We start from the raw sequence: 27,801 nt of genomic DNA, 5'->3' as shown, positions 1-27,801 counted from the left end.
ATAAGCTCTTAAGCCAGCCGTGCCGCCGCTTCAGGAAAAAAGTGACACCCCCTTTATTTCAGTCAGAGATGACAGACTTTATTTATGTCACAGTATTCCTCAAATAACTTAGATGCGCACAGAGATACTACCTAGGGCTGTCAATGGAAGGGGCTGAGACATTCAATACAATACTCGGTCGCATTTATAGTTGCAAGTATCATAAATAAGCTTTGGTGTACATTTTTAGGACATACTGTAAGTTTAACACAGCTTCACAAAGACTCGGGGCCTCGTGCGTCCCTTGTGCTGCCACGTGCGTGCGCGCCGCTGCGGTGCGGGCAGGAGTTTCACTGAGGGGATTAAACCCCCAAACCAGGGCTCTGGGGCTCACTGACAAACCGATGCAAATGCTCCCGAGAGCCAGGCAGATCCCAGAGGCTTTCTGGAGCATTTAAGCCGTTTAATACATGGGGCGAGGGTGGTAAACCCAGCAGCAGCTCGCTGGTGGCATCGCTGCGGCACCATGGGCCAGGCTGCAGTGCACCCAGAACACCGGCTCTGCTCGAGCCCGCTCCTGCGGCATGGCACGGCGCAGCGGCAGCGCACGAGGCCCCGCACACGTAACACAACACGAATGGGAACTTGGAGGTTTGGCCGAGTGAATACTGGAGCAGCGCGCGGCTCTCCTGCGAGCGCTTTGGTCCGGGTCGGAGATCAGTGCTGGGCAGCCTGCTGCATCTGCGCCTGTCTCTTGGCTTTTGTTTGGAGGTATCTCCCCTTCCCTTCCTCAAAGCGCCTCTTCTCGTCCTCGGTTTCCGTCTGGCAGTAACCGAAAGAAAGCAAAGCCATGAACATTAGCTTAATTAGGATCTGAACGGGCAGATCTGATGCGTGGGCAAGTTTACACGGACTTTGTTCGATCAATAAGTTCAGTTCCCTTCCAGCTGTCAGCGGCGCCCACAGCACCATCCGTGGGAGGTGCCGGATGGAGCCTGGCCACATCCTGGGCGCCGCCGGCTGCTCCCGCTGCCCACGATGGGACACCACCCTCATCTCACGGCCCCTCGCTGTGACAGTTCCACATTGTCCCACATCAGCCTTGCACCGTGTTCTATCCCCTCTGCCCCAGGCTTGGCCATCCGTAGCCTCTGGACGCCACTCGGATGCGGGAGCTCCTTTCACAGCCAAGGGACGCTTCCGCACCCGGAGATGACGCAGGGTTACCGCAAGGCACTTGCGGCAAGGCAGCCCCGAGGTCGCACCCCTCACCACCAGCACTGCACCGCGTCGCGCTCCCAGAAGCTGCAGCCCCGGGCTGCTGGCCCCGTGCTGCCACTCACCCCGAGCCCTGAAGCCACGTGCCCCGCACGGGGGGCCCCAAGCAGCCCCCACCCCGCCAGCCACTGAGCCCCCAGCATGGATGCCCTTCAGGTTAGCTCGCAGCAGAGAGAAAAAAGAAATGCCATCGCTGCACACAGCGCGGCTCCCTCTGAGAGCTCGTTAAAGATGCATTACTCTAAGCTCCACTGGGACAATAGAGATTAATAATTAAATTACTGCCAGCAAGAAGATGCAACTCTGTCTGCTCTGCCTGGACTGCCTGCTCGGACAGGCAACGCAATCACAGCTGAAAACTTGGCTCACCCTGATGTCAAAGCCCTACAGAAAAGCGACCCCTGCTCCCTGCATGGCCGTGCTGCCACACCATGGGCTGCCCGTGACCGTGGTACCGTGGCTGCCTCGGTCCAGTGACCTCTTTAATTCAGGACATCACTCAGAGAAACCCAGCCTGAGCATAACGGAGCTGGCAGCACCCCCGTTAGGGACAAGCACAACCTCGTCTCACGCCCAGGCTCCCCACGGCTCAGCTCCTGTCTGCGAGGGAGGACACCAGGAGCCCCGCACTGCTGCGGTGCCACCAAACCCCACCAGGACATATTCACAGGAACAGACCAATAGCTAGCAGCACACTTCATTCCAGTAACACGCATTCCCTAAATTATTCAGAAATTTAGAAAGAGATCTCCCAAGTTCAACTTCAGCTGGGGCCGGAGCCAGAGGCAGCACATGGGTTGGATGCGAGCGTTCGGACACGAGCGCCTGGTGGGAAACCTGCCGGGCAGCGGGCCAGATCCTGCCCTCGAGCACTGGCAGCCCCGCGGCAGCACTCGCACCGTGGTGGTGGAGCCGCGGTGCTGCCGGCCTGGCCAGCGCCGTGTGGGGTTGGAGCCAGCCCCAGCCCGCGGCCGTTGGGCAGCGCCGCGCGTCCCACAGCGCGCGGGAGGCACCGCGCCGCCTGCCGCAGGAAGCGGGGATGGAAAACGGCTCCGTGGAACGCAGCTTGGATGGCTAATGTATAATTAGCCCACAAAATACTCCAAAATGCCACAGAGCACGGAACAGAAGGAGACCTACTCGGCATGAAATATTAATCAAGAAACAACTCCCTGCCATCAGCGCTGCGTCAGCGCAGCGCCGCCGGCATCTGGGAGCCGGAGGAGGGCGGCGGGGCCGGGGGCTGCGGGCACCCATCGGGTCACCGCGGGGAGGGAGGAAGCCGTGAAGCTCCAGCGACAGATTTTCCTCTGTTTTTCCTTTCTCACAACTATCTCTTTGCTGGCAGTTTTCAGCCAGAAGAAATTAAAAAACAAAAAACAACCCCGAAGCCTGGCTTGGTGAGGCTCATTTATGCTCATGTTTTTCTGCTGAACAATTCAGAGGAAGAGGTTTTGTTGGACAACAAAGCCCTGAGGGCATCACATGAAAAGCCCAAGTATGTAAAATATTCAGTGTTTAATAAACAGGAAGCCTGAAACCTCCCGTGCTTGCAGCAAAGAGCAGAACATTTGTGCTCAGAAGCCCGAGCAGCACGGGGCTGTGCGTGCACCAAGCGAGCTCTTACCAGCAGCTGAGGGACAGGCAGGGGCTTCCCCTCCTTGCTCAGGGACACGTAGGTAAAGAACGCGCTGACGGCACGGTATCGCTCCTGCGGCTCATCCACAAAAGGGTCGGCATCCACAAAGACTTCAATTTCCATGGACTTATTGCTCGTAAAGGTCATGCGCCCCGAGATGGTGATAACGCTACCTGCGGAGCGGAGAGGGTTGGTTCACCCACGAGGGCACTGCGGCCGCAACTGCGAGCAGAAAGCTCACCACATGCAGGCAGGGCCCACGGGACCCTAAGCGTGCCCACAGGGGACCCGTGATGCCCCTGGCAGGGCTCAGCCCCAGGCCGCAGCCGCCAGCGTTACCCACAGGGGCTGCCCCAGCGATGCTCCTCGCGCACCAGCACCACTCAGTTTTGGGCACCCTAGATTAATTCGATGCCCAATAACATGTCCCAGGCACCGGGTGCCACCTGCCCCAGGTCTCTCTGCATCAACGCAGGGGATGCTGCAGAGTTCTGCTCTTTTGTGCTTTACCAGGACCTGGCCCACGGGCAGCTGAGCGCCACACGAGGCTCACCAGGACGGCGTTCCCCCGCGGCGTGCGGCCGGCAGAGACCCCGCTGCCCACACCCCCCACACCCCCCTGACCTTTCTTGATCTTCTCGTGGAAGTTGATGGCGTCCACGGAGGCGGTGACGATGTTGGTCTTGCAGTGGCGGGCAGCCACAATCCCGGCAACTTCGTCCATCAGCTTCATGGTGACCCCTGCGGGAGGAGGCAGAGCTGTGAATCCCTGGCCCGGTGCCGATGGCCGCCAGCACCAGCCCAGGGCTGAGGATTCGAGAGCTAGAGCGTTTATTTTGGAGCTTAAAGACTACAAAGCCTGAAAGGCTTCCTCTGAGAAGCCCGTCTGTTCCTGCTAAGCAAAGGGATCTCGTGCCTGGCCTGCACAGCCCTGTGCCTCCTGCACGCCCGGCTCGCTGGTGCACGGCTCAGGACCCCCGTCCTGCCCGGGCAGCTCGCCCCTCGCCAGGCCCCCCCTCACCGCACATGTCGGAGCTGCCAGCCCCGAGGAAATTACTCCTGCAAATTGCAGTAATTTTTACACCCAGTATTTATAATTCGAGGCTTGCAATTTGAAAGATGGCAACAAAATTGTAGGATTTAACGGTCTGACTATGTCAGTTCCCTGGGCTTATTTTAAACGTAGACAGAGCCCTCTCTGGCTCTGAAAATGAGTCTCAACATCTGGTGGCAGAGGTATTTCTGAATGCAACATTTAACTGCCTGTGGATCTTGAAAACAGCGGCAGTGTGTTGACTATCTTTGAAGGCTCTATTTTTAACAGCGTTTCCTTAATACATATATATATAAATAAATGGAAGCCGCCCCTCCCGAAGGCAGGCGAGGGGCGATGCCCTGGCCTCCCGCGGCAGCCAGCACGAGCCCCGCGCCTCCACCGACCTGGATGGTGGCGGCCCCAAGGGGAACGGGGAGTCGCCATGGCAACCGCCCATTTTTATGGGCGCCAGGCCGGTGACAGACCCCGGGAAGGAGGCGGCATTTGCTCGTTCCCGGACCCCCCCCAGGCCGTGTCACTGCTGGTTTGCCCACCACGCTGCACGTTTTATTTTCCTGCCGCAGCAGCACGCTCTGTGATGGCACCCTCACGTTTCCTGCCACGAGCGCTGAGGATGGCGAGGGACGGCCGGGAGCTGTCCCCACTGCCCCGGGCACGCAGCGGGGGGAAACCCACGTCCCCCCGCAGGGCTGCCACCGCCTGCCGTCCCCGCACTGCCACTGCGAACAGCCCGGCTGCCTGGGGTGCCTGACAAGCACAAAAACAGAAAAATGTTGTGCACTCGTGGTGATTTAAGTATTTTTGAGCAGGTGCCTGGGCACGGGTGACTCGTGCGGGAGCCTAGCACAGGCCTAGCGCTGCGTCCTCACAGCGGACATCGTTCCGCAGCTTTGGTGGGATTTTTCCAGGATCCTGTGACTCGCGCTGCGTTCAAAATAGAGCGTGGTGCCAGTGCCGCTATTCTTACCGCATCTGTTGCCTTGTGCTAATTAGGCCTCACAGCTGCTAATTATACCTTGAAGTTTGGTGGCATCTCAGCTCTGTTCTTCGGAAGGGGAGACAAACACGTCCCCGTGCCTGGGCTGGCAGAGCCGCAGATGCCGTGGGTGCTTCCCCGCGCGGTGCCCAGCAGCAGCAGCCGCCCGCACGGGGCCATGGCCCCTGCCCCACTGCTGGTCTGACCGCTCAGCCTGTGCCTTCTCAGGGCACTGCTGAACCAGGTACGATTGCATCTACCTGCTGCAGATGCTGCAGCCACGAGGCTCGCCGTGCTCAGCAGCGGGCTGCAGGGATCCCCTGGGGCCACCCCTGGGGTTTGCTCCCCACCAGCCCCAAAGCCGCTGGTGGGCCCGGGGGACACACCAGCTGCTGGCAAGGGAGCAGCACAAGTTTTCCACCTGAAAAGATTCACGTGGCCAAAAGCCTGTGCAGTCTGCACTTGCTCCATTTTTGATAAAATGTGGTGGTTTTTTTCATTTAAAAAAAAAGAAGTTTCACATGCTCACCCTGTGCTGAAGATCACTGCATCTGTAACCAGCACAGATAAAAAATGCTGCTTCAGGTGCGGTAATCCATTACTGCTGAGCTGAAAGCTCTGCTCATTTTGTTTCAGACACACACAGACAGTCCTTTGTAGGTAATGAGAAAATTGCACTCCCCAATTATCCTCACCCTGTTACTCCATTTACCATTCTCCATGCTCCCAGGGGCTCGTTCCTGGCTCTCTGAGCCGCTTACCATGCGCGGTGCCATCAGGCACTGCTTAGGGATTGCAAGCACAAAACGCTAAAAATGAAGTAAATGGTGCATTATAATTGTCACCAAACACAGGATCCAGGTATCAGCTGCAAAGCGCGCACGTGCTGAAACAACGCGCAGAGGAGGACCTGGCAGCGCTGCCGCAGCCCAGGAGGCGCAGCGCTTCACTCCTGGCAGAGAGGGTGCTTCACCAAAAGGGTGCTTCACCTGCTGCAGCGCTTGCTTACGCCCCAAATAACCCGATTTGGCGTGCTGCTGGTCTTCAAATTCGGCCATGCAGCGTGTTTGCTGTGGGCAGGAGGCCGGGTGCCTAAACCCCGCCAGCTGTGGGGTCGGGGCGGCGCTGAGCGGACACCCCGGGATGCGGCCACCTCCCATTCCCTGTGCCAGGGCTCGGCCGTGCCGCTCACTCACCTCCGTGGACGAAGCCGAGCAGCGTGCAGTCCGACGGGCCCACCAGGTGGATCAGGCTGGACTGGCTGTAGCCCACGGTGTGCGGCTCTGCTCACAGAGAGACACGGAGGGGTTAGCGCAGTGTGGCGGGTGCCTGCCAGCCCACCCATGGCAGCGTCCCACGCGCCCTGGGGAAGATGCTGTGCCAGCTTCTGCAAACTGAAGTGCTTCCAAGCCAGGACAAAACACCTACATCAGTCCTGAGAAGCCCTGAACGCACAGGCTACTGAACACACGATGGACCGCCACCTCTCTGCTATTTGCCTACAAATTTTATTCAAGCTCAGTTTGTTTTTTGTTTCAAAGTTAACAGGAGCCTGAAAGCAAACTGGAGTTAACTGAACGCAAGGGTACCTGCAAGGTTTTCCTCCTCCGGTCACCGACTGCGCGAACTGAAGCTAAGTTTCCCAAACCTGGCCCATTCACCCGTGTGCGTTTGGCAGTGTCTCAAGGGGACCATGCTTTCTGCTCAGCTTCAACGTCTCTGCTCCCACCCCCCCAGGCAGCGGCACGTACTGCTGTACAGCAGCAGGGATGCTCCCTGCGGCAGCACCCGCCACCCAGCGTGCCCCCAGCCTTACCTTTTGTCTGTCTATCTGTGAGCAGGGAGAGCAAAGGAAAAAAGGTATTTAAGCAGCTTTCATTATGTATTACCACGGAGGTGACCCAGTTCAGTCCCCACGCATCCATGTGCAGCCAGGCACATTTGGCATTCTAAGAAGCTGACATCCTGACCCCACGGGCACTAACGGTGTGGGTATTCGAGTTCTGCGAGAAACGCTTTTGGGGTCCCTGGTAGCTGCGGCACCACCAAGCCAGGATGATGGCCTGAGCCGTGGCTCCTGCAGCTCTCTGAGCACACGCAGGCAGCAGAGCAGAGCTGGTTCTGTTAAAGCGAGCTCCAGAAGCCCGGCTGCAGCCGGCTGCTCTAGTTTTGTGCCCAAGCTCGTCCCTCTGCCTCCCCGCTGGACCACAAGGCCTGGAGGAGCTGCCTGCTCTGGGCTGCAAATGCCCGAAGAACGCCTCCTCCTCAGGCATATCAGCAGCAGAAGACTCAGGAAAATAAAAGATGCTTTCCACCTTCCTTTAGCCAAGACAGATCTCGCAGGAAGAACGGAGACACGGCCCGAGGACACGTGCTGCCAGCAGGGGCTGCGTTACCTGGGTTGATCACTGGCATGATCACATCACCGTTCCTTTGCTTGGTTTCCAGCCGATCCAGCTTTTGCTCTTCATAGCGCTTCCTCCCCTCGTCCTCCTGCTCCTTCCGCGCGTACTGGAAGGAAAAGCACGCTCGGTGCACCCCCTGCGCTCCCTGGCCACGGGCAGCAGCCGGGTGCCCGTTAGCAGACCCGAGCCCCCCAGCCCCGCACGTGCCGGGGTCACCGGGCAGGCTCCCAGCAGCGGCACCGCGCAGCCGGAGGCAGCCCCATGCTGCAGCTGGGAGCAGGTGTGGGACACGGCACCGCTCATACCGCACGCACCTCCTTGCGGAGCTACGGAGGGCAGCTGAGCAGCGCTGTCCCGGCTGGGGACGCGCACGTGTCACGCCGTTCTGCCCCAACACGGCTCCGATGCCTCCACCAACGTCCCTCCACCAGGACAAGGCCCCGTGTGCCAGCGGGGGCCCCGCTCCCACCAGCAAAGGGGACAGGGCTGCGCTGGCTCTGCCCCCGCTCCGTGCTGGCGTCCAGCCCTACCTGGATGGGCGGCACCTCGACCACCTTGTTCACGTTCTTCAGGGACAGCGGCACGTACCACAGCGTCGCCTTGTTCGTCACCTTCTTGGCCCCTGGCAGAGGGAGGGCAGCGTGAGCGCGGCGGCCCTGGGAACACGGCGCTGCCGGAGCGGCTGTCACGGCACACCCTGGCAAAGCCACCCCGAGGAGCCCAGCCAGTAACCATGGCAACCGCAGGGAAGGGCTTTTGTCAGCTCCGAGCCAGCCGCGTGCGCTAAATTATTCCGATTTTGAACAAAACTCATCAGCCGCACCACAACAGGCCTGCGGAGCTGTGCCGCCCCTTCCCAGCGCGCTGCCCGGTGCCCACGGGTGCTCCGTGTCCCGGCAGCCCTCGGACGCGCGCTCCCACCCACAGGTGCTGGAGGAGCCCCCCCGTGCCCCCCGCCCGGCCGTTCCGGGAAGCCGCGCTCTTTGCCCTGCACACACTGCGCTGCTTCTCGGAACTGGCGATCTAAAACAGGGAGGTGGGAAACGAAAGAGAAAGCAGACACCATTCAACGACTTCTGGCTGCTGGTTTTGGTTCAGTTCCTCCATTTCCTTCTCCGGATTTAAGAGAAGGAGCCTGAGCCAACTCCAGGGAGAGCCAGGGCTGAAGAGACCGCGCACGATGCTGGAAGCTCGTGTCTTCCCCGGCACTCCGGGGGTTGCAAGGTGACAAAACGAGAGGAAAGGCTCCTGCAGAAAGCTGCACATCTTCAGCAAGCTAGGAGCACGAGTCAGCACATCCGCAGCCCTCAGCAACAACCCCTGCAGGGCTGAAGCCCTGTGCTGAAGAAGAGTGCTCTCGTCTGGGGTGGAGAAAAAAGAGTAGAGCTGTCCGCCCCAGCCCGATGCTATAAGAGATAAGCTCAGCACGGGCTCTTTGCTCATAGCAATTATTTCTCCAGAGCTTTGAGGGCTAGGAGGTGTTCCCAGCCCTGATCGCACTGCACAGCCAACGCAGGAGCCTGGGGTTTGCCAACACGGCTGCGCTCGTACCGGCAGGAGACCCATGGCCAGCAGCGGGCAGCTGGGAGAAGGGGATCTGAACCGGGACTGCCCTCTCCTCCCACGCCCAGAGACAACACCACGAGATCTCCTTGAAAGAAAAACTGGAGTCCTAAAAAAGCGCAGGCTGCACCAAGCCACAATGGGGCGTCTCGATGCACACCCTCTTTGTCTGGGAGGAAGCACAGAAAATCTGGCACGCACTCCAGCGGCCACCACGCATGGCGAGGGGTCCCCGCGGTGCCCCAGGCTCTGCGGCAGGGGGCATCGGGACCAAGCTGCGGTCCCACGTCTTCTGCCAGCAGCTGGGCCTGCGGAAACACCCGGCAAGAGCCGCAGCACACAGGGATGCTCGCAGCGAGCGCAGCCCTCTAGTGTCACGGCCGCCGCTCCCAGCACGCTGCAGCAGCAACCTGCCGCCTGGCGGGCACGGGCTGCTCCTCGCCCGCATCCCCCTGCAGCATAACCCTGGGGACGAGCACCACCAGCCGGCACGGCCCCGGGGCCGACCGCCGCACGTCCCTGCTGCGCAGGGGCGGCTCGCAGCTCTGGTGAGGGTGCGGCAGCCACGAGCCCCCAGACACGCCAGCAGCAGCCCCGCAGACAGCTCAGCGCCGGGCGCTAGCACCGCACGGAGCGCCGCCCTGCTCACCGAGCCCTGCGTGGGAAGGAGCTCGGCTGGGCTGGGGCAGCCCCAGCCCACGGCACAGCCGCACACGGGGCAGACCCTGATGCCGCTCCCACGCACGCCATACAGGGACAGCTCTGGTCTCCACGGGAGGGGGGCGGGCGGCGTGGCGCGAGCCCCTGTAGGACTGACTGCCCACGCGCGGGGGCTGCGACCTGCGAGCCCCGAAGGGAGCGGAGCAGCGTGCCGCCTGGAGTCTTTTACCTGTCAAAATGTTTTCGGACATCACGTTGACCTGGACTTCCACCGAGCGCTTGGAGGTGTAGGTGATCTCGGCGCTGACGTTGGCCACCTCGCCGATGCACATGGGGGAGAGGAAGTCCGTCCGCTCCACGCGCGCCAGCGCGGCCACGCAGGGCTCCTGGGGGCGCGGAGCAGCGGGGTCAGAGCTTCCAGGGGAGGAGGAGGAGGACGGAGCGTGCCCCGCTCCATCGCGGGACACCAGGACACCACAGCCCGGGGGACCCCACGGGCGGAGGCTCAGCACCCACCGTCCCCCCCACCGCACGCTTCCCCTTCGGTGACGGCGCGAGCAGCGCGTGCCTTGCTCCGGCCGCACAGCCACGGGGGCGGCAGGAAGGGGGTACCCGCGGAGCCCCGGTGCCCAGCCGCAGCTTACGGCGGGCGGGGGCACCCAGCGCGCCCCCCGCCCCCGCTCACCCCGGTGCCGGAGTTGCAGTGCCGGGTGCTGATGATGGCCCCCGCCTCCTCGATCATCTTCAGCACGGTGCCGCCGTGCACGTTGCCCGCCACGTTGGCGTCGTCGGGCCGCATGATCCTGCGGAGGCACCGCTCAGCCGCGGGGGGGCCCGGCCCGCCGCCCCCCGGCCCTGCCGGCCCCCCCGCCCCGCCGCCCCGGTCCCCCCCGCCCGCCATGGCCGGTGGCCGCCGGATGCCCGCGACGTCAGCACGTGGCGGCCGCTTCCTGCCCGTCGCCCTGGAAACCGCCCGGTACCGGCGGCGGGGCGCGGCCTCCGGCGGGGCTGGGCTCGGCCCGCCCCCCGCCCCCCCCGCATCCCGGCCCCGCCCGGCCCCGCCCGGCCTCTCGCAGCTCCCCGAGGGCGGCCCAAGGGCACCGGCACCGGGCGGAGCGGCGGCACCGGGCGGCACCGGGGGTCGCGGCCGTTACCTGGAGACCTGGATGGTGGCCGGGCCCGGGCCCGCCGCGCCCCGCTCCGACATGGCGGCCCCGGCGCCCGCCAGCAACGGCGCTGCGGCGGCGGCGGCGGCGGCGGCGGCGGCAACGAACGGAACCGGCCCCGCCCCGCCCCGCCCCGCCCCGCCCCAGCCGTGCGTAGGGGGCGGAGCCGCCGGCACCGCGGGGGGGGCGGGGCGGGACCGGGACCGGGGACCCGGCGGCGCCCACGGCCCGGAGCCTCGCAGCGCAGCCCCCCGCGGCAGCAGCCCCCCGCCGGTGCCACGCGTGCCCCCCCCGCACACCTCTGCCGGCACGGGGGGCCCCGGGCGTCCCCGCCCCACCCGGTGCTTCCCCGGCGGGAGGCCCCGGGGCACCCCCGAGCCGCTCCCGGGGTGACAGCCCCCAAATCCCCCGGGCCGAGCCGTGCCGGGGATGCCCCGAGCTCCTTCCCCCCAGCCCTCCGCGCCCTAATAGCGCCGTCCCCGGGACGGGGCCCGGCCCGGAGCTGGGGGAGCCCTGCAGTGAGCGTCGGGTGCCCGGCACCCGGGTGGGCCCCGGGACCCCTCTGCCCCACGGGAGCCACACGGTCGCCGCGCTTCAGAGGCCGGGAGCGGGCAGAGGCGCCCTGCTGCCGGCCTGGGCACAGCCAGGCCACCGGAGCCAGCTGCGGCCCCACCACGGGTCGGGCAGCGAGACCCCGGCTGCCCGGGAGCTCTGCACCCGCACGGCCCCCGGCTCCCGCACCCCCCAGCTGCGCTGGTCGCACCCAGGGCCCACGAGTGAACCACGGGGTGCCCGTGCCCGCTCCCGGCAGCACCCAGCGCCGTGGGCAGGCAGACACATGCGCGGCTGGGGCATGACACCCTGCCGACACCCGCTCCTTTCCCACGCTCACGTGGAGCTTCTCTGCCAGCCCCGGCGGCTGCGGGCAGCGCCCGGGACCCTGGAAGTGCTGAGCGAAACTGCTTCGTCACCGGGAGCCCCCGTGGGCGGCGGAGCCGCTGCGGCGTGCCCGGGCAGCTCTCCTGGCCCTGCTGCGGCTCCGTGGCGAGCAGCCCATGGATCAGCCCCACGGATCTCCAAGCACAGCCCTGCCGTGGGGCTCGGCTCTGCCCGGAGGTGCTGCAGCCCCACTGCCACCTCGCCCTGCTCAGCTGCCCACTCCAGGACACGGCCGTGCTGTGCCGTCAGGCGCCGCTGCTCTGCCTGCACGGAGGCTGCTGGCAGCAGGAGGCTCGGGGAGGCCGCAGCCTTCAGGCCTGTGCAGACACCTGCCAGCACCTGCCCGAGCAGGAGGACACCACGTCGGGCCACCCGCAGCCCCGTGCCCCTCCTTCCCCAGCCCTCGTGGTTCCCACTGCTCGAGGAAGCCCCGCGGGACGCCCAGCTTTCTGGGAACTGGTGGGAGCGATGGGCCAGGGCAGCCGGCGATTACACGGGGTTGGCGGGGATGCGGCGCCTCCCCTGGGGGTTCCCCCGAGGCCACGGGGTGGACGCAGCTTCCCAGGCGCCCACCGTCTGAGGCCGGGACCTGGCAGGGCCACCGCGTGCCCACGTGCGAGGCCGGGGACAGGCCCAGGCCTGACGCAGGAGCGGGGTGCGAGCGCTGCCAGGCCGTTGCGTCAAGGCGCCCGTGCCGCAGCTTGCCCGGGTAATTACTGGGGGGCCGTGGCTGCGGCCGGACCACGCCGGCTGCTGGGGCCGAGCCCAGCGCAGGCAGCCAGGAGGCCGCTGGCGTTTCACCGCTCCCGGGGGAGGCCTGGGCAGGCGGCGGTGCCAGGCTGGGCTGCAGGCAGGAGGGACGCGGCCTGAGCCGGGGCACGGTGCCACGGCAGCTGGGGGCCAGCCGGGCTCCCCTCGGCGTGCCCCGGGCACCACAGCGCAGCTTTGGCAAAAGGTTTATTTGTACAAAGGGGGGTCCCTGGGGTCTGTACAAATAAATAGGGCTATGTACAGCTATGCACGGGGGGCTACCAGGGCCGCCAGAGCGGGGCAGCGGGCGGCGGCGGGGCGGCCTTGGGGCAGGCGGGAGGCGGCAGCTCCGGGAGGCGGCGGCGGGCGGCGGGCGGCGGCGGGGGGGCCAGCAGGGCGCCCAGGCGGGCCAGGCAGGCGCGGTACCCGGCGCGGAAGCTCTCCGAGGGCTCTGCGGAGAGGCGGCCGTCAGCGGCGGGCCGGGCGGGTGGGGGGCCGGGGGGCGGGGGGGGGGGCCGGGGGCTCACCTGGGGCCGAGGGCGCGGCCGGCACCTCCTTGAGGAACTGCACGGTCATCTCCAGGATGTCCGCCTTCTCCAGCTTGGAGTAGCGGGAGCTCTGCGGGGCCGGCGGGTCAGCGGCGGGCACCGGCACCGGCGGGAGGGGGCGGGCACGGGACAGGAGCGGGGGGGCCGGGCTGGGGCCGGCGCCGGGGCGAGCAGGGCCGGGGGGGGGGCGGAGAGGGAGGGCAGGGCCGGTGGCTGCGGGCCGGGGTCGGGGCGGCGCCGATGGGGAGGGCGGGCAGGGAAGGGGGGTGCGGGCAGCGCCGGGGAGCGGGAAGGGGCTCGACGGGACGGAGCGGCGGGGGCGGCTCGGGGGCGGGCCGGGAGCGGGGGGCCGGGGCCGCGGCACTCACGTCCTTGCCGACGAGCGGCAGGATGAGCGCCTTGAGCTGGCTGAGGCTCTCGTTGATGCGGGCGCGGCGGCGCTTCTCCAGCAGGGGCTTGAGGGTCTGCGGGGAGAAGGGGCGGTGAGGGCGGCCCGGCCTCGACGGGGCCCTCGGGGGGGCCGCCGCTCACCTTGCGCGTCTCGGCGGCGGGGCGGCGCGGGGGCCGCGGCGGGGAGCCCGGCGGGGACATCGTGCTCCGGCGCTCCGCCGCCGCCGCCGCCGCCTTTATGGGCCGCCGGGCCGCCCCGCCTCCCTCCCCGGGACTGCGCCGTCGGGGCAGGGCGGGCGGGCAGGGAGGCAGCGCGGGGACGGCGGGCAGGGAGGCAGAGCGGGGAGGCTGGAAGGGAGGGCCGGGAGGGGAGGGCAGGGCCGGGCGGGGAGGAGGGAAGGGAGGCAGGGCAGGTGGGGAGAGAGGCCGGCGGGGAGGCGGGGGGAGGCCCGGCCTCGCCGCTGTCCGTGGTGCTGGAGGCGCCCCCGCCGCTGTTCGCGGTGCTGAAGGAGCGGGGCCGGGACCGGGGCGTCTGAGCCTGGCCCCGGTAACCGCCGTCGGTGCCCGCAGCGGCAGCCCCGCAGTGCCGGTGCCGCGAGGGCCGCAGGCCGCAGGGGGCAGCGGAGGCACAGCGGGGCCCTCACCTGCGGCTGCCGAGGGGTGGGGGCACCCTGCCGGCACCCTGCGCCCCTCGCCGCCTCTTTTCTCCAGCAGCAGAGCGGGCCCGGACGGGCGGCTCCCGGCACAGCCTTGGATCTTATCTGAAAGTAAAGTTCTCGTCCTGAGGGCTTGAAAACGGGGCCGAAAAGCGGCGCCCAAGGCTGCCGAGGGGCACAGCGACTGCCCCCCACCCCGGCACCCCCTGCGCGGGGGGCACAGCCCCGGCCAGCGCGCCCCCGGCCCCGTGCCCCCTGCGGCCACCCCGGCCCCGCTCCCCGCCGCCGCGTCCCCGCGCCGGCCCTGCCGTCACCTCCGGCCCTCGGGAGAAATCGCAGCCTGCGAGACGACGGCAGGAGGCAAACCTGGGCTCCGCGGCTCCCCGCGCAGGGCCGGCCCGTTAACGCTGCCCGCCGGGGACTCGGGGCGGCGGGGCCGGTGTCACTGCATGGGCTGCGCGGTCCCGGGGACACCGGCGGCCCCCGCCGCGCCCGGGCTAGGTGGCGCTGCGCCCCCGCCGCGGCCCCGGGTCCCGGTCCCGGGCAGGGTCCGACGGGCGGCGGGGCGGCCGCCGTGCCCCGACGGCGAGGCTCCCGCCGGGGCGGCGCGGGGCCGTCGGGCCGGGCGGCGCGGGGCGGGCGGGCGGGCGGGGGGGGCGGCGGGGCGGGCCGGCCCCGGGGGAGGAGGAGGAGCCGGCGGGGCCGGGCCGCCGCGCCGCGGGGGCGCCGCTCAGTGCCAAGCGGCGGCCGGACGGCCCCGCGCGGCCGGTGCGGGGCCGGGGCCATGGCGCTGGAGCGGGCGCTGCTGGCGGCGCGGCAGGGCGACGTGGAGGCGCTGCGGGGGCTGCGGGCGGCGGGGCTGCTGCGGCCGGGGCTGCGGGACGCGCTCGGAGCCTCCCCCGCGCACCACGCCGCCCGCGCCGGCCGCCTCGCCTGCCTCCGCTACCTGGCGGCCGAGGCCGCGCTGCGCGGCGACGCGCGGGCGCGCAACGGGGCCACGCCGGCCCACGACGCCGCCGCCACCGGCAACCTCGCCTGTCTGCAGTGGCTGCTCACGCAGGGGGGCTGCGGCGTGCAGGTGCGAGCGGCCGCGGGGCCGGGGAGGGGGCGCGGGGCTCGACGGAGCGGGCGCGGCGGGCTGCCGGGACGGGAGCGCGGCCCCGGGGGGGCGGCCGGGCCGCCGCCGCCTCCTCCTCCTCCTCTTCCCCGGCACCTCCGGCCGCGGAGAGGCTCCCGGCGGGGTCCCGGAAAGCCCGGAAGCGCCCAGGGGCGTTTCGGCACGCCCCAGAGACCACCGCGGTGCCCCGCTCGGCTGAGGCGCCCCACGCCTCCACCGCAGCTCCCAGGGCCACAGACGCCTGCACCAAGGGGCAGCAAAGTCCCCGAAACATCCGCGCTGCAGGGGCTGCGCCCCGTGGAGGGGGGGGGTCTACAGCCAGGGCCTGGCCGGGGTGAGGAGCTCCGGGATTGTGTCCGGCTGCGTGGGTCTGGTGCGAGAGGTGGTGACCATGGGGAGAAGGTCACGGATGGGCTCTGCTGATGGCACGTGGCCACCCACAGCCACATGGCCACCCACAGCAGCACCGTAGCCTCGCGTGGGCTCTGCCTTGCCCGAGCTGCCCAGTGGCAGGGGGCTCAGGCACGCAGCAGCACCTTGTGCTGGGCCCTGACCCTGCGCTGGGGTGGGAGCTGCTGGCACAGGCGCCCCCAGGGCAGGCACCCGGATGGGACAGCAGATCTGGCACGCTCCGGACAGAGCCCATGCAGACCCAAGGAGGACACGGAGGTTCAGGTGGAAGCTGCACCCCAGGGTGCCAGCCCCTTCCCAGGGTTACACAACCAGAGCAAGCCCCAGGGCAGATAAGCAGCTTGCCCGGGGCTGGCAGAGAGGTAACAACATGTGACGTGGAGGAGGAGGAGGGGTGGGAGAAGTGATTAAGCAGGAAGGACGGTTCAGCACAGTTCGGTGCCGTCCTGGCCCAGGGCCAGCTGTGCTCTGCATCCCGTGGAGCCAGGAGGGGAGCCGGGCCACCAGCAGCGCGGTGAGCCCCCGCAGCAGGGAGAACAAGCAGGGCTTTGTGCACCACCGGCAGCTGACGAGGCCCCCACAGCCACGCTGGTGCACTGCTGCTGGGGCCCATGGGGACCTGGCACGGACCGGGCACGCTTACAGCCCCGGTCTCCTCTCCCCTGCTTCCCGGGCAGCCCAGGGCCATCCCCTCCTGCCCTGAGCCCTGCAGGGCCGCCCATGCTCGGTACAGACAGAGCTTCCCCAGCCCCATGCACACGCCCTCACTGGAGGCTCTGGGCAGCCTGTGCTCCCGGGTGCCGAGGCATCTCCCTTCCTCCCGCAGGACACAGACAACTCCGGTGCCACTATCCTACATCTTGCAGCCCGATTCGGTCACCACGAGGTGATTGACTGGCTCCTCCGCTTCGGAGGCAGCGACCCCACGGCAGCCACAGACACGGGAGCGCTGCCGGTCCACTACGCTGCGGCCAAAGGGGATTTCCCCTCCCTGCGACTTCTCCTAGGACACTGCCCAAGGTAACAGCCCCTGCTACCGAGGGGGGCACAGGGGCCAAGCTGATGACGTGCTGACTGGCAGCCCCGCTGCCACCTGTCCTTCCCCTGAGCTGCTGTGCAAGGTGCCAGCACTGGGCTCCAGCCACTTGGAGATGTGGCCGTCTCCATCCCCCTTGCATCACAGCTCCAAGGGCAACACAGCAGCATTATCACCTCGGGAAGGCAGCTGTGCCTTCTTTATCACCCGGAGAGAAAGGGCGAGGAGGAGCACAGTGAGCACTGACTGAAATATAGCTGCCGACCACGAGCAGCACGCAGCAGGGTTTGTTTGCGGCACTCTTGGCGCGGGGCGATAACACAGCCGCCTTTGTCCGCCTGCCGTTATGTAAATGGATTAGGCTGCCCGCAGAGCAGAGGCTGCTCCCTGCACCAGAGGCGACCTTCCCCGCTGCCTCCAGGCGCTCAGGGCCACGGCACCACCAGCCCCAGCAGCGCTGCTCGGCCGGCACCGCCACGGCCCCCCTCCACTCCTGGGGTCAGCCCCCGTGTGGCCGCCCCCCGCCGTGCCCAGGGGCCACAGGGCACACAGCGCCAAGCCACCCCAGGCCTCACCATGTGATTACGTGGCCCCTAATCTCATTTCCCACGGTGGACAGAGGCTGCTATAAATAACCAGGGCCCTGGCCGAGGGGGGGGGTCATGGGGACACACTTCCCCACCACGCCGTGCCCAGCAGGTGCAGGGACCACAGGTATCAGGGGCATGGAGAGGTGGCAGGACCCCCTCAGGCTGCCTCTGGCCTCATTCTCACCCCCTTCCCCAGGTGCCACATGGTCCTGCACTAGCACCCAGCCCCACACAGCCATCCCACCAGCAGGGCCCATTGCTGCAGGGCCCATTGCTGCAGGGCCCATTGCTGCAGGGCCCATTGCTGCAGGGCCCATTGCTGCCCCCCCAGCTACCTACCTGACTGCAAGCAGCCACCCCAGCCCAGCCACCCTGGCTCTTTATCTCCTTGCCCCAGGTGTGCGGGCTTGGGGGGACACCTGTGCTGCCCCCGCACCCAGACGAATTAACCCTCCCCATCCCAGGGCCCAGCTCCCTCACAGCCGTGGTTCCTGCTCAGTCCCTGCATTGTCACCCCCGCAGCACGCTTGGCGGCAGCGCTTTCACATTGAATTTCATGTTTCTGCTGGGGTTACTCTGCTGCCATCGCCCGCCTTCCACCGCCAAGGTGGCCCCTGAATTATTTACTGCTCGCCCTGTGCTCGGGCCCCGCGGCTTGCAGGAGGCTCTGTTACAGCTGTGAAATTCAATCCTGGGGTGCTGCGGGACATGGCCACAGCTCGGGCAGGAGGGCGCGTGCCAGGCTCGGCAGCCAGCACCAGCAGCGAGGCCGCAGCGTCCCCGGCACCTCCGCTGCTGGCTCGGGAGCCCCACGGGGTCCGCAGCAGCTGGTGGCGAGGCGGGCGTCCAGCGTGGGGTCGTGGCCATCTGGCAAAGCAGTTCACCCACAGCGCCAAGCGCCTGGCTCCCAGCCGGTGCTCACCCGAGTGGATTAACCCCTCCCCATAACTGGGAAATGGCAATTATGGATTGAAAATGTGCCCATTGCACCCGCACCACAACCGTGCATGGCTCTGCTGTGCCCCAGCCAGCCCCCAGCCCTGTCCCTGGTCCCAGTCTCCAGTGCGGTGCACGGAAAGCTGGCATCCTGCAGCATGGCACAGTGCAGAGCCAGTGCTGGCCGCCACCCGTCTCACAGTTACAGGGATCAATTATTAAGGGCCCGCGATCTCTGCGATAACAGAGCAGAGTATTTATTGCACTTCCTTTTTTAAATATTCAACAGGTCTTTATGGCACACTTAAAAACCAGCTTCCTGCATGGCGAGGGTGTGCAGTGTGGGACGCAGGATTTAGGAAGCGGGATTTGGGATGCGGGATACAGGGTGTTGGATGTGGGACGTGGGATGCGTGACTCAGGATGTGGCCACGGGGATGCCAAGGGCTGGGGGCAGCAGTGCCTGGCAGCGGGGCTGCTGGGGAGCAGCGAGGCTGGGCAGTGCCAACGTGCAGGTCCACCCTGCCCCACTGGCTGCTGGTGCCTAAGCTGCTTACTTAAAAATACTGCTAGATTGCAGTGTCCAAAAACAGCCGAAGGAATGCGATTAGCCCGAGCTTATTGACTTAATGACCTCCCGCGGCAGCCGCTGTGTCTGTGCGGGGACTGAGCAGGGCTGTGGGGTGGCCGGCCCCAGCCCATATTGCCCAGCAGCTGGTGCTGCCCTGCCTGCCCTGTGCCCTCCGTGCCCCCCAGGCCCTGTGACACACGTGGTCCCTGTGTCCCACACATCCCCTCTGCCCAGTGTGCCCCTGTGCCCTCATATCCCTGTGTCCTCCATGCCCCTGCAACCATGTCCCCTGTGTCCCTGTGCCCCGCACCCCCATGTCCCCGGTGCCCTGTGCAGCACCGGCTCGGGACCCCTGCAGAGGGGAGGGAGGGTCACAGCAGTGCTCACCCTGTGTCGCCCCCCCCAGCTCTCTGCCCCATGCACTCACAGGCTGTGCAATCAGATGAGGGTTGCAGGTGCCCAGCGCCGTGCTCTGCTTGCAGCACTCTCAGTGCCCAGACCAAGACCGGTGCCACCCCTCTGTACCTCGCCTGCCAGGAGGGCCACCTCGAGATCATCCAGTACCTGGTGAAGGACTGCGGGGCTGACCCCCACGTGCGCGCCAATGACGGCATGACCCCACTGCACGCCGCGGCCCAGATGGGCCACAACACCGTCATCGTCTGGCTGGTAAGTGCTGCCTGGGCACGGCGCGGCTCGGCACGGCTCGGCACGGCACGGCTCGGCATGGCACGACACGGCAGCCCTGCTCATCTGCCACCTCCGCAGATGAGCTTCACGACGGTGAGCCTGTCAGAGCAGGATGACGACGGGGCCACAGCCATGCACTTCGCCGCCAGCCGCGGACACGCCAAGGTGCTGAGCTGGCTCCTGTTGCACGGGGGCGAGATCACAGCAGACGGCTGGGGCGGCACGCCACTGCACGATGCCGCTGAGAACGGCGAGCTGGAGGTTGGTGCTGGTGGCCGAGGGTGCTGGTGGGGAGGGGAGGAGCACGGCATCAACCCTGCCACGCCCTCCCCTCTCCCCAGTGCTGCCAGATCCTGGTGGTGAATGGTGCCGACCTCAGCATCCGCGACCAGGATGGCTACACAGCAGCTGACCTCGCCGACTACAACGGCCACAGCCACTGCGCCAAGTACCTGCGCACCGTGGAGAACATGGTACGGTGGCACCCTGCAGCATCGGGACACAGTGTGCGGGGGGGGGGCGTGTGGGGGGTGCGCAGGGCCTGGGTGCTGCTGCCCACCTCCTGACCGCTCTGCTGTGCCGGCAGAGCGTGGAGCACCGCGTGCTGTCGCGAGACCCCTCAGCAGATGGGGAGTGCCGGCAGCCCGACTCGGGCATGTCGTCGCCCAACACCACGGCGTCGGCGCCCCAGGCACGCTTTGAGGTGGGCTCCCCCGCCAGCACCCTCTCCAACTACGACTCCTGCAACTCCAGCCAGTCGAGCACCGGAGAGAAGAGGGGTGGCCCCCACGGGGCCCCCACAGCCCGTGAGTGCATGGGTCAGGGAGCTGGGGGGGGGCAACACACAGGATGAGTGCTGCTGTGACCCGCCCCCCTCTGCAGGGGTCCCCGAGGCAGCGCTGACGGACATGCAGGCGTACATGGACATGCTGAATCCCGAGACGCGGCCACGGGGCAGGGGGTCAGCAAGTGAGGGCCCCCCACCGCCACCCCCCAGCTTCCCCCCGCCGCCGCCCCCACCTGCCACCCGCCCACCCCCGCCGCCCCCCGGCTACCCTGCACCTGCGCCCCCCACCTCCCCCGATACTGCTGACATCTACGTGCGGGCCAAGAACAACCTGCGGCACGTGGAGAGCCAGGCGCTGCGCAGAGAGGTACGGTCCCCCCACGCTCCCTGCCCAGCTGCTCCCGGCCGTGAGCTCAGGGGGGCTGCCGGGGGGGGTGGGCACGCCTCCGGGCACCCATGTCCCATGGGCAGTCAGTAACTAGTGGCAGCACCGGCGGGGGTGGCACGCCAAGTGCCTGCCACAGCAGCAGGGGTACGGCAAGCTGGGGCCAGTGATGCCCCACCACCAAACTGCGCCGGCTCAGAGTGCCAGCGCCGTGTGGGTGGCGTGCGCTGTGCTCACGTGGTGCCAGCGGTGCCACCGGCACAGTGCCCCGGGCGAGCTGGGCGTGGGCGGCTGCGTGGAGGCGTGGGGTGCAGGCAACAGCTGTAACCCGAGTGCCCAGCTCCGGTGTCACCTGCGCCGCAGGTGTCGGGTGGCATTGCCGGCGCTGCCAGGAGCTGAGAGGGCTCAGCTGGAACGTACAGGTAAGAGGGGCGCAGCTGCCTGGGGCAGGGGGGGCACTGGGTGCAGGGGGCTTGGGGTCCGCCTCGACCCCAGCCATGGGCCCCACCACCCGGCTGGGGACAGCCTGGTGTATGGCCACGGCTGCAGGCGTGGGTAAGCACCAGCAGAGCCCCGCGCTGCAGGGGTCCGGGGCACGCAGGATGGGGTCTTGGCAGAGCAGCGTGTGCCAGGCCTGTGCTGGGCTCCCTGTTGTTTGTTAGCACACAGGGCTAACGAGCGGCCCTGCCCGGGGCTGCCCACGGCAGGTGTGGGTGCGTGTGAGCTCAAGCACTGTTGGTGCCAGGGTGTGCGGGCACCCGGTGCTGTGAGGCCGGGCGGCACCAACCTTGCACCCACCCGTGGGGCTGGGGCTGCTGGAGCCAGAGCCAGGCTTGGCGCGGTGCCCGGCGGCTGCCGGAGCAGGAAGCACCGAGCTGGCACTTGTTGACTTAGCTGGGGCTGCTGGTGGCGTGCTGTGCCCAGGCTCACCATGCAAATGCCTCGGGCGGAGGTGGCGCACAGAGAAATGCAAATAGTGGGGCCCTGGGCGCAGGGAGCAGGGCACGGGGCTGTGCCACAGCGGCGGGACCCCTCACCCGGGCACGGGCACGGCCCCCTGCAGCGTGGCCGCTCCACAGCACGACCCGCAAAGCCCCGGAGGTATGCACTGGGGTGAGCCGAGGCCGTGCTGCCGCAGGTCTTACTGCCTTAATAGCGACGTTTACAGCCGGGTCTGCGGCAGGGCTCCAGCCCCGTGGGGATAAGCTCAAGCTCCCAGCTAATCCGTGGGGCCGGGAGGCAGCACTCCCGTTCCCAGGGGGTTATCCCAGGGGAGGCTCAGCCGGGCTCCCAGGCACAGGCCATGGGGTCGCGGTGCCAGGCACTGTCGGGGGCCGCAGCCAACCCCACACTCAGCCCGCATCCCCCCAGGGCATGCACCATGGCCATGCCGCGGCCCTGCTGAGCCCTGCGTGGCCCCGCTCAGCTGCGCTCCCCGTTGCAGCTAGCATCACGCGAGGGCAGCCCTGAGGGCCTGCGCCGGGCCGACTCCACGAGGCGGTCGAGGAACTTCAGCAAGCAGCCAAGCACGGGCGATTACTATAAGCACCTGGGGCCCAGCGCGGTGGAGCTGCCTGGCCCCCGCAGGATGGCACACAGTGAGGAGGTGAGCCCGGGCCCTGGCGCCGCGGGCAGCACGGTGGCACTGGCTCCATGTGACGCCCGCCCATGATCTTTCAGGCCTCTCCCCTCTCCGCGGACACCATGCACAACGGGGGCCCGGCAGAGAGCAAGCCTGGCGCCGAGCTGCCGCCCCCGCCGCCGCCCCCGCCGCTGCCCGAAACTGCCTGCCCACCGCCACCACCGCCACCTCCGCCAGCTGAGGCCCCCACCGGCCCCCGTCGCTCCTCCTCCTCCACGGGAAGTAAGTCGGGGGTCCTGGGGAGCACGGGGGGCCAGGGCCCAGCAGCGGGCACAGCGCCTGACCCAGCTGCGCGGCGGTGCCGGGCTGCACGTGCCCCAGCACTGGGTGCCTTCGTGCTTCTCCTCTCCCTGGGCTCCGGCTCCTCAGGGCGCGGCTCCTGACAGCCTCTCTGTCCTTCTCTCCTCCGGTCTCGGTGCGGGGGCTCCCACGCCTGCCCACCCCCACTTGCTCTCACTGCTGGCTGCTTCTCTTCTCTCTTGTCTTGTGGTGGCCAAATCCTTCCTCTGCTACACGCGCTGTGCCGCCTCTCTGCTTCTCCCCCTAGAAGGAAAGGCTTTGAGACAGATGAAGAGTAAGTACCGCGGCTCTTTACTCTTTGGTGGTCAGGTAGTGCCTGCGGGGACGGAGCGCCTGCAGCCGAGAACAGGGCGCCTCGATGGGGCGCAGACGGCAGGGCCGGATCCCAGCTCCGGTCCCGGCAGCTTTCCCCAGCACCGGCCCACCCTGTGGCCAGGGAGCGAACATGGTGCTGGGGAAGCGCTGCCCGCACCCCTGCCAGCTCACTGCCTGCCGAGCAGGGCTGTCCCGCAGGATGGCCAAGGTGGCCGCTGTCCTGCCAGCCAGGCACAATGGTGCCCAGCCCTCGCCAACGTGTCCCAGGCCACGAGGCCTACGTGATGCTTGGCTCCGAGCAGGAGCCCTGAGCTCTGGCACGGCTCCGCCTGAGACAGGAGCAGAGCGTGGGGCCACTGCTGCTGCCCAGGCAGGGCTGGCAGGGCCCCGTGCCCCCCGTGGCCCCGCGGCCCCGCGCACAGAGCGCCTTTGTTCGCGCTCAGCCGGCCGGCATTACCTCGCCACGTGAGCACACCGGCCGCTCCCCCACCGCTGATTGCAGCTCGCAGGCTGGCAGCCGCTCAGCCCCCGCTTTATTAGCGCCGGCTCCCAGGGACTGGGGTCTCAGTGGCACTGGATGGCATTGCGAGCGCCCGGCTGGGCCCTCCGCACCGACAGGCGCCTGGCCCCTGCTGCGGCGCGGCCGAGCGGGCGAGCGCAGGGCGGTGGGGAAGGGGCTCTGCCACGGCGCGGCACCATGGGCCTTTAGGGACGCACGCATGGCTGGCACGGACGGTGGGTGCTCACGGGGCAGGGTGCTAGAGCCCTGGCTGCAGCTCGGGGCTGGTGGGTGCGTTGCTACCGGGACACTGTGGGCGGCTGCAGGGGGCCAGGACCTCTGTGAGGCGGCACGGGGCTGTCCTGCTGCAACAGGGCTGCTGCCAGCCACAGTCCTGTCCCTCTGGTCACCGCAAGCCGTCGTCACAGCGCGGTGCCAGGCTCACGGGTGGAGGTGGGCAGCGCTCAGGGCTGGGGCTGCCCGGCTGCCCTGGGGAGCTGGGTGCCAGGGTTCTGGTCTGTTGGGGTCCCAAGGACTCCTGGGTGTGGGGGGCTGTTGGCCGGCCCCCCGTCACCCCTGTGGTCTGCAATCTGCTGGGGAAGCAGGGGGCCGGCAGCAGCGGGGCCCTTACTGCCCACCCTGCCTTTCTCCGCCAGGCACCAAGTCGTTCAACATGATGTCCCCCACCGGCGACAACTCGGAGCTCCTGGCTGAGATCAAGGCTGGGAAGAGCCTGAAGCCGACGCCGCAAAGCAAAGGCTTCACCACTGTCTTCTCTGGCAGTGGCCAGGCAGGGGCCAACGTAGGTGGTGGAGTGGGGTGGGGGAAGGCGGGGGGGCCCTGAGCCCTGCGGGACCTGAGGGGCACAGCGGGCACCCACTCTCCCTTCCTCCCTTCCTCCACAGGCCGAGTCGCCGCTATCCTCCCCATCGCCCACCAGGACACCCACCCCGCCGGCCACCCCCGAGGCTGTGGTGCTGCCGCGCTGTGTGGCGGGGGGCTCACCGGAGCTGGTGCTCAATGGGAGCTCACCGGTGCCGGGGCCGGGGGCCGGGGGCCCGCCAGATGCGGAGGCGCTGGTGCCGAGCCATGATGAGCAGGGCCGGCCCATCCCCGAGTGGAAGCGGCAGGTGATGGTGCGCAAGCTGCAGCTCCGCATGCAGGAGGAAGAGGAGCAGCGGCGCAAGGTAGGGGGGGGACCCTCTGCGGGGCTCCGTGTGCTGTGTGTGCGGTGAGAGCGGCATGGGCATGGCCCAGCAGCCCAGGACCCGTCTCCTGGACACGGCGCAGCACGGCATCGTCTCCGGCTCCCCGCTGCGCCCGGATGGCCCCAGCCCCGCTGCATGTAGGGGACAGCTCCGCCACGCGTGCTGTGGGTGCTGTGTACCCTGCCCGGCTGCAGAGCCCTTCCCGGAGTGCTCATCTCGTGTGGCCACCAGCGGTGCGAGGCGTGCGCGGTCCTGGCCCCCTGCTGGACCCCGGTGCTGGGGGGTTGGCACATGCAAGGCTGCGGGGCGCGTCCTCAGGAGCTGTTTTGCCCTTTTTCCTGCCCTAGCTGGAGCCTGGGAGCGTCTTGTCCCCCCTGTGCTGGCACTACTCCCCCGCCCACGGGGGCGTGCTGGGACCCTTTGGGCAGCTTATGACGGAGGAGGACATTCTCCGCATTGAGAGGCAAATCGAAAACCTGCAGGTGATGCACAAGGTGCAGACAGTGGAGACGGAGCTGGAGCAGCTGGAGGAGGAGCTGCAGCAGCTCCTGCCGCTCCCGGCCACCCTGGCCCCCGAGCGCTTTTCCCTCGACCCCCGGCGCCTGCAGGGCCATGCCGAGGACCTGCCCGCCTGGTGCAGCAAGACCTCTGCGCTGCTGAGGAGCATGGCCATGCTGCTGGCTGCTCTGGGGGGCCGGGAGAGCCCCGGGGTGGGGGGAGCGGCGAGCAGCGCCGTGCCCCAGAGGTTCCCACCCAGTGCCCCGGCCGGCACCCAGCAGGACGCCCAGCGTGAGATCCTGCACTGCGGTGTGTCCGTCCGCAGCCTCAAGGCCAACTATGAGGGGCTGGTGGGAGCCCCCGTGTCCTGCACCAGGGTCACCAAGCGGAAGCGGTCACTGCCCCCAGGAGCACCCGTGGAGGTCTGCACCCGTGAGCCCGTCCTGGAGGAGGAGTACGGGGATGGGGATGCAGTCGGGGTGCTGCGGCGCAGCCAGCCAGTGCAGACGGAGCTGAGCTGCCTGCAGGAGCGCATCGATGCACAGAAGGAGCGCGCCGTCTCCCTTTTCCTGGAGCACTGGAAGAAGTGGGCACTGGCGGAGGCACCTGGTGCACGCACCCGTGGGGACGATCGGCTGCGGCGGCTCTGGAAGCAGCGGCAGGCGGTGGGGAGGCTGCTGGCACGCTGGAGGAGCGTTGCCCACCGGGTGCCCGGGAGGCAGATCCGGCGGCTGAGTCGCACTGATGTGCTCTACTGGCCCGAGCACTTCTTGCCCCATGTCCGAGGCTCACCCGTGCCCTACGACAGCCTCTCGCTCGACCTCTTCATGCTGGGCTACTTCCAGCTGCTGGAGATGAACCTCAGTCCCGAGGAGCGCCGCTTCCGGCACCTGCTGTGCTACGAGATGTTCGACCGCCTGGGCACCCACAGCTGGGAGTGCATCCGACGCTTCCACCGTGCCGCGCTGGAGCGGGTCGAGGCTGGCCACTGCTGCTGGCTGGACGGCTTCGAGGACCTCAAGCAGGAGTTCTTTGGGGACAGCCCCACAGTGCCCACAGCAGCAGCGGTGGAGTCGAGTCCTTCATCCCCCAGTCTGGCACCCACTGCTGCAGCCCAGGGTGGCAAGGAGCCGGCCCAGCTGGTCTCAGAGCTGGGGGAGTTCAGTGACGAGGACATCTGCCGCTACATCGACCGCAGCTTCTCCTTCTGGAAGGAGAAGGAGGCAGAGATGTTTGATATCTGAGCTCGGTGGGACGCTGTGGCAGCAGCAGGCCCCGGGGCCGTGGTGGTGGCATGTGGCTGGCGGAGTGCACGGCTGGGGCGTGCAGCCAGGAGAGGCTCTGGGTGCAGCCAGGCAGCAGGACCCTGTGCCTTGGCACAGCTCAGCTGCTCTCACGGCAGCAGGACTGCGGGCTGGCTCTGCAGACCCATGGGTTTTGCTTCATGCCCTGGGAGCAGGCCCCGGGTGCCCAGACCCTTCGGGGGCTCTGTGGCCAGCTGTGTGTCGAAGTTGCTGTGTGCCCCTTGCCGTGGCTGTGTGTTGTGCTGGGGGCTCAGCTCCCCTTTGGTGTGCTGTTTGCGGTGCCAGGGCGTCGTTGGCCCCCACGTGTCGGTGCAATAAAGCTGTGTGTGCTGTGAAGGGCTCAGCGCTCCGCACGCTCCTTGGTCACGTGTGCTCCCCGCACCGGGATAACGTGGACAGCGAGGGGCTGGGGATGGCAGGACCCATCACCGCAGGGCTCCTGCCTGGCACCGTGCCCACGGCATTGCGGAGCCGTGTCCCATCAGCGCCGTGCCGTGCCGCATTGTGCGGTGCCGGGGGTGCGCCTCACTCCTGCCGGCTGCCTCCACACTTGTTCTCCCCGTGGCCAGTGGGATGTGGGCCCAGGGGGTGATGTCCTTGGGGCTGGGTCGGTCCTGGCCCATGGGGGGGTTGCTTTCCAGGAGCCTTTGCCATCCTTCGCTTCCCCCAGTGGAGCCTGGCCAGCCACCCCAGGGCCCTGCGCTCCCGTGGCTGTCCGTAACGCGGCTGTTTGTTGCAGGAGAAGGAGGAGGAGGCGCGCCTGGCCAGCATGCCAGCCTGGAGGAGGGACATCCTGCGCAAGAAGCTGGAGGAGGAGAGGTGAGCAGGGCGGGCTGGGGGCCGCCTGTGCTGGCCAGCTGCCACCAGCCCACACTAATGGCATCTTGCCCCTTTGCTTTCACAGGGAGCAGAAACGGTGAGTGCCGTCTGTCCCCGTCCCTGGCAGGGGGGGTGGGTGCGCAGCTGGGCTCAGTGACCCACAGCACCCCGTCCCCTCTGCTGCCGAGCAGGAAAGAGCAAGAGAAGCTGAAGCGAGAGGAGGAGGAGAAGGAGAAGGAGCAGTCAGAAAAGCTAAGGACTCTTGGGTACGATGAGACAAAGCTGGCACCCTGGCAGCGGCAGATCATCCTCAAGAAAGGGGATATAGCGAAGCACTAGCCCCCGCTCCCCGCAGCAGCGTAGCACCCCAGCGCGCTGCACAAGGCTCTTCGTGGCGGGAGGAGGCCGACAGGTCCCGCCGCAGGCCATGCACCAGCCGGGACGTGCCTCGCCACCCTCCTCCCGCCGCCAATGGCCCCGGCACTCCCGCCTCGCCTGTCCCAGAGGAGCGCCCGCTGCCACTGCCCCGGGTGCCCGTAGCCCCGTCCCGCTGCCACCCGCCTGCTGCCACCCTGCGCACGCTGCTCTTCGCAGAGTGAGCTCCGGGGCCGTGGGCAGCCAGGCTGCCCGGGCGGCTGCTGCAGCTCCCTGGGCTGCCGGCTCTGCTCCTTCTCCTCCCACCTCCGG

At 67.7% G+C, this 27,801-nt stretch overlaps 3 protein-coding genes across 4 annotated transcripts; 1 reads left to right on the top strand and 2 right to left on the bottom strand.

Moving 5' to 3' along the window:
* Positions 1 to 52: 52 nt before the first annotated feature.
* ACOT7 (acyl-CoA thioesterase 7) lies at positions 53 to 10,842 on the bottom strand. The gene is made up of 9 exons (XM_035557490.2): positions 10,712 to 10,842; positions 10,243 to 10,360; positions 9,787 to 9,943; positions 7,865 to 7,956; positions 7,326 to 7,440; positions 6,126 to 6,212; positions 3,521 to 3,637; positions 2,885 to 3,069; positions 53 to 801 (listed from the first exon to the last, which is right to left on the bottom strand). The coding sequence occupies exons 1-9, from the start codon at positions 10,762 to 10,764 to the stop codon at positions 697 to 699; spliced, it is 1,029 nt and encodes a 342-aa protein (XP_035413383.1). The 5' UTR covers positions 10,765 to 10,842; the 3' UTR covers positions 53 to 696.
* A 1,848-nt stretch (positions 10,843 to 12,690) lies between these two features.
* Positions 12,691 to 13,551, bottom strand: LOC118253223 (transcription factor HES-2-like). The gene is made up of 4 exons (XM_035557371.1): positions 13,492 to 13,551; positions 13,329 to 13,424; positions 12,940 to 13,030; positions 12,691 to 12,863 (listed from the first exon to the last, which is right to left on the bottom strand). Exons 1-4 carry the CDS (start codon positions 13,549 to 13,551, stop codon positions 12,691 to 12,693), a joined length of 420 nt encoding a protein of 139 aa, XP_035413264.1.
* A 1,239-nt stretch (positions 13,552 to 14,790) lies between these two features.
* ESPN (espin) lies at positions 14,791 to 27,453 on the top strand. Of its 2 annotated transcripts, XM_035557614.1 has the most exons (15): positions 14,791 to 15,084; positions 16,361 to 16,554; positions 19,150 to 19,336; positions 19,436 to 19,618; positions 19,699 to 19,830; positions 19,944 to 20,163; positions 20,255 to 20,511; positions 21,974 to 22,135; positions 22,210 to 22,393; positions 22,719 to 22,745; positions 23,942 to 24,087; positions 24,191 to 24,472; positions 27,035 to 27,114; positions 27,200 to 27,211; positions 27,306 to 27,453. In XM_035557614.1, the coding sequence occupies exons 1-15, from the start codon at positions 14,791 to 14,793 to the stop codon at positions 27,451 to 27,453; spliced, it is 2,508 nt and encodes an 835-aa protein (XP_035413507.1). The 2 variants fall into 2 exon arrangements, with proteins under 2 accessions (XP_035413507.1, XP_035413508.1); XM_035557615.1 differs by lacking the exon at positions 22,719 to 22,745.
* The last annotated feature ends 348 nt before the right edge of the window (positions 27,454 to 27,801 follow it).

The sequence above is a fragment of the Cygnus atratus genome, chromosome 21 (genome assembly GCF_013377495.2).
Source record: "Cygnus atratus isolate AKBS03 ecotype Queensland, Australia chromosome 21, CAtr_DNAZoo_HiC_assembly, whole genome shotgun sequence".
Taxonomy (NCBI): Eukaryota; Metazoa; Chordata; class Aves; order Anseriformes; family Anatidae; genus Cygnus; species Cygnus atratus.
The sequence above is the reverse complement of the archived record's forward strand: the minus strand, read 5'-3'. Positions and strand labels throughout refer to the sequence as shown.

Excerpts from the sequence above, each read along its gene's own strand:
- ACOT7 (XM_035557490.2), bottom strand. The coding sequence starts at position 10,764 with ATGTCGGAGCGGGGCGCGGCGGGCCCGGGCCCGGCCACCATCCAGGTC. Across the intron at positions 10,361-10,711 it reads GCCACCATCCAGGTCTCCAG|GATCATGCGGCCCGACGACG; the intron begins GTAACGGCCGCG and ends GTGCCTCCGCAG. Across the intron at positions 9,944-10,242 it reads ACTGCAACTCCGGCACCGGG|GAGCCCTGCGTGGCCGCGCT; the intron begins GTGAGCGGGGGC and ends CCGCGCCCCCAG.
- LOC118253223 (XM_035557371.1), bottom strand. The coding sequence starts at position 13,551 with ATGTCCCCGCCGGGCTCCCCGCCGCGGCCCCCGCGCCGCCCCGCCGCC. Across the intron at positions 13,031-13,328 it reads TGCCGCTCGTCGGCAAGGAC|AGCTCCCGCTACTCCAAGCT; the intron begins GTGAGTGCCGCG and ends CCGGCCCCGCAG. Across the intron at positions 12,864-12,939 it reads GGCCGCGCCCTCGGCCCCAG|AGCCCTCGGAGAGCTTCCGC; the intron begins GTGAGCCCCCGG and ends GCCTCTCCGCAG.
- ESPN (XM_035557614.1), top strand. The coding sequence starts at position 14,791 with ATGGCGCTGGAGCGGGCGCTGCTGGCGGCGCGGCAGGGCGACGTGGAG. Across the intron at positions 16,555-19,149 it reads CTCCTAGGACACTGCCCAAG|CACTCTCAGTGCCCAGACCA; the intron begins GTAACAGCCCCT and ends CTCTGCTTGCAG. Across the intron at positions 19,619-19,698 it reads CTGAGAACGGCGAGCTGGAG|TGCTGCCAGATCCTGGTGGT; the intron begins GTTGGTGCTGGT and ends CCCTCTCCCCAG.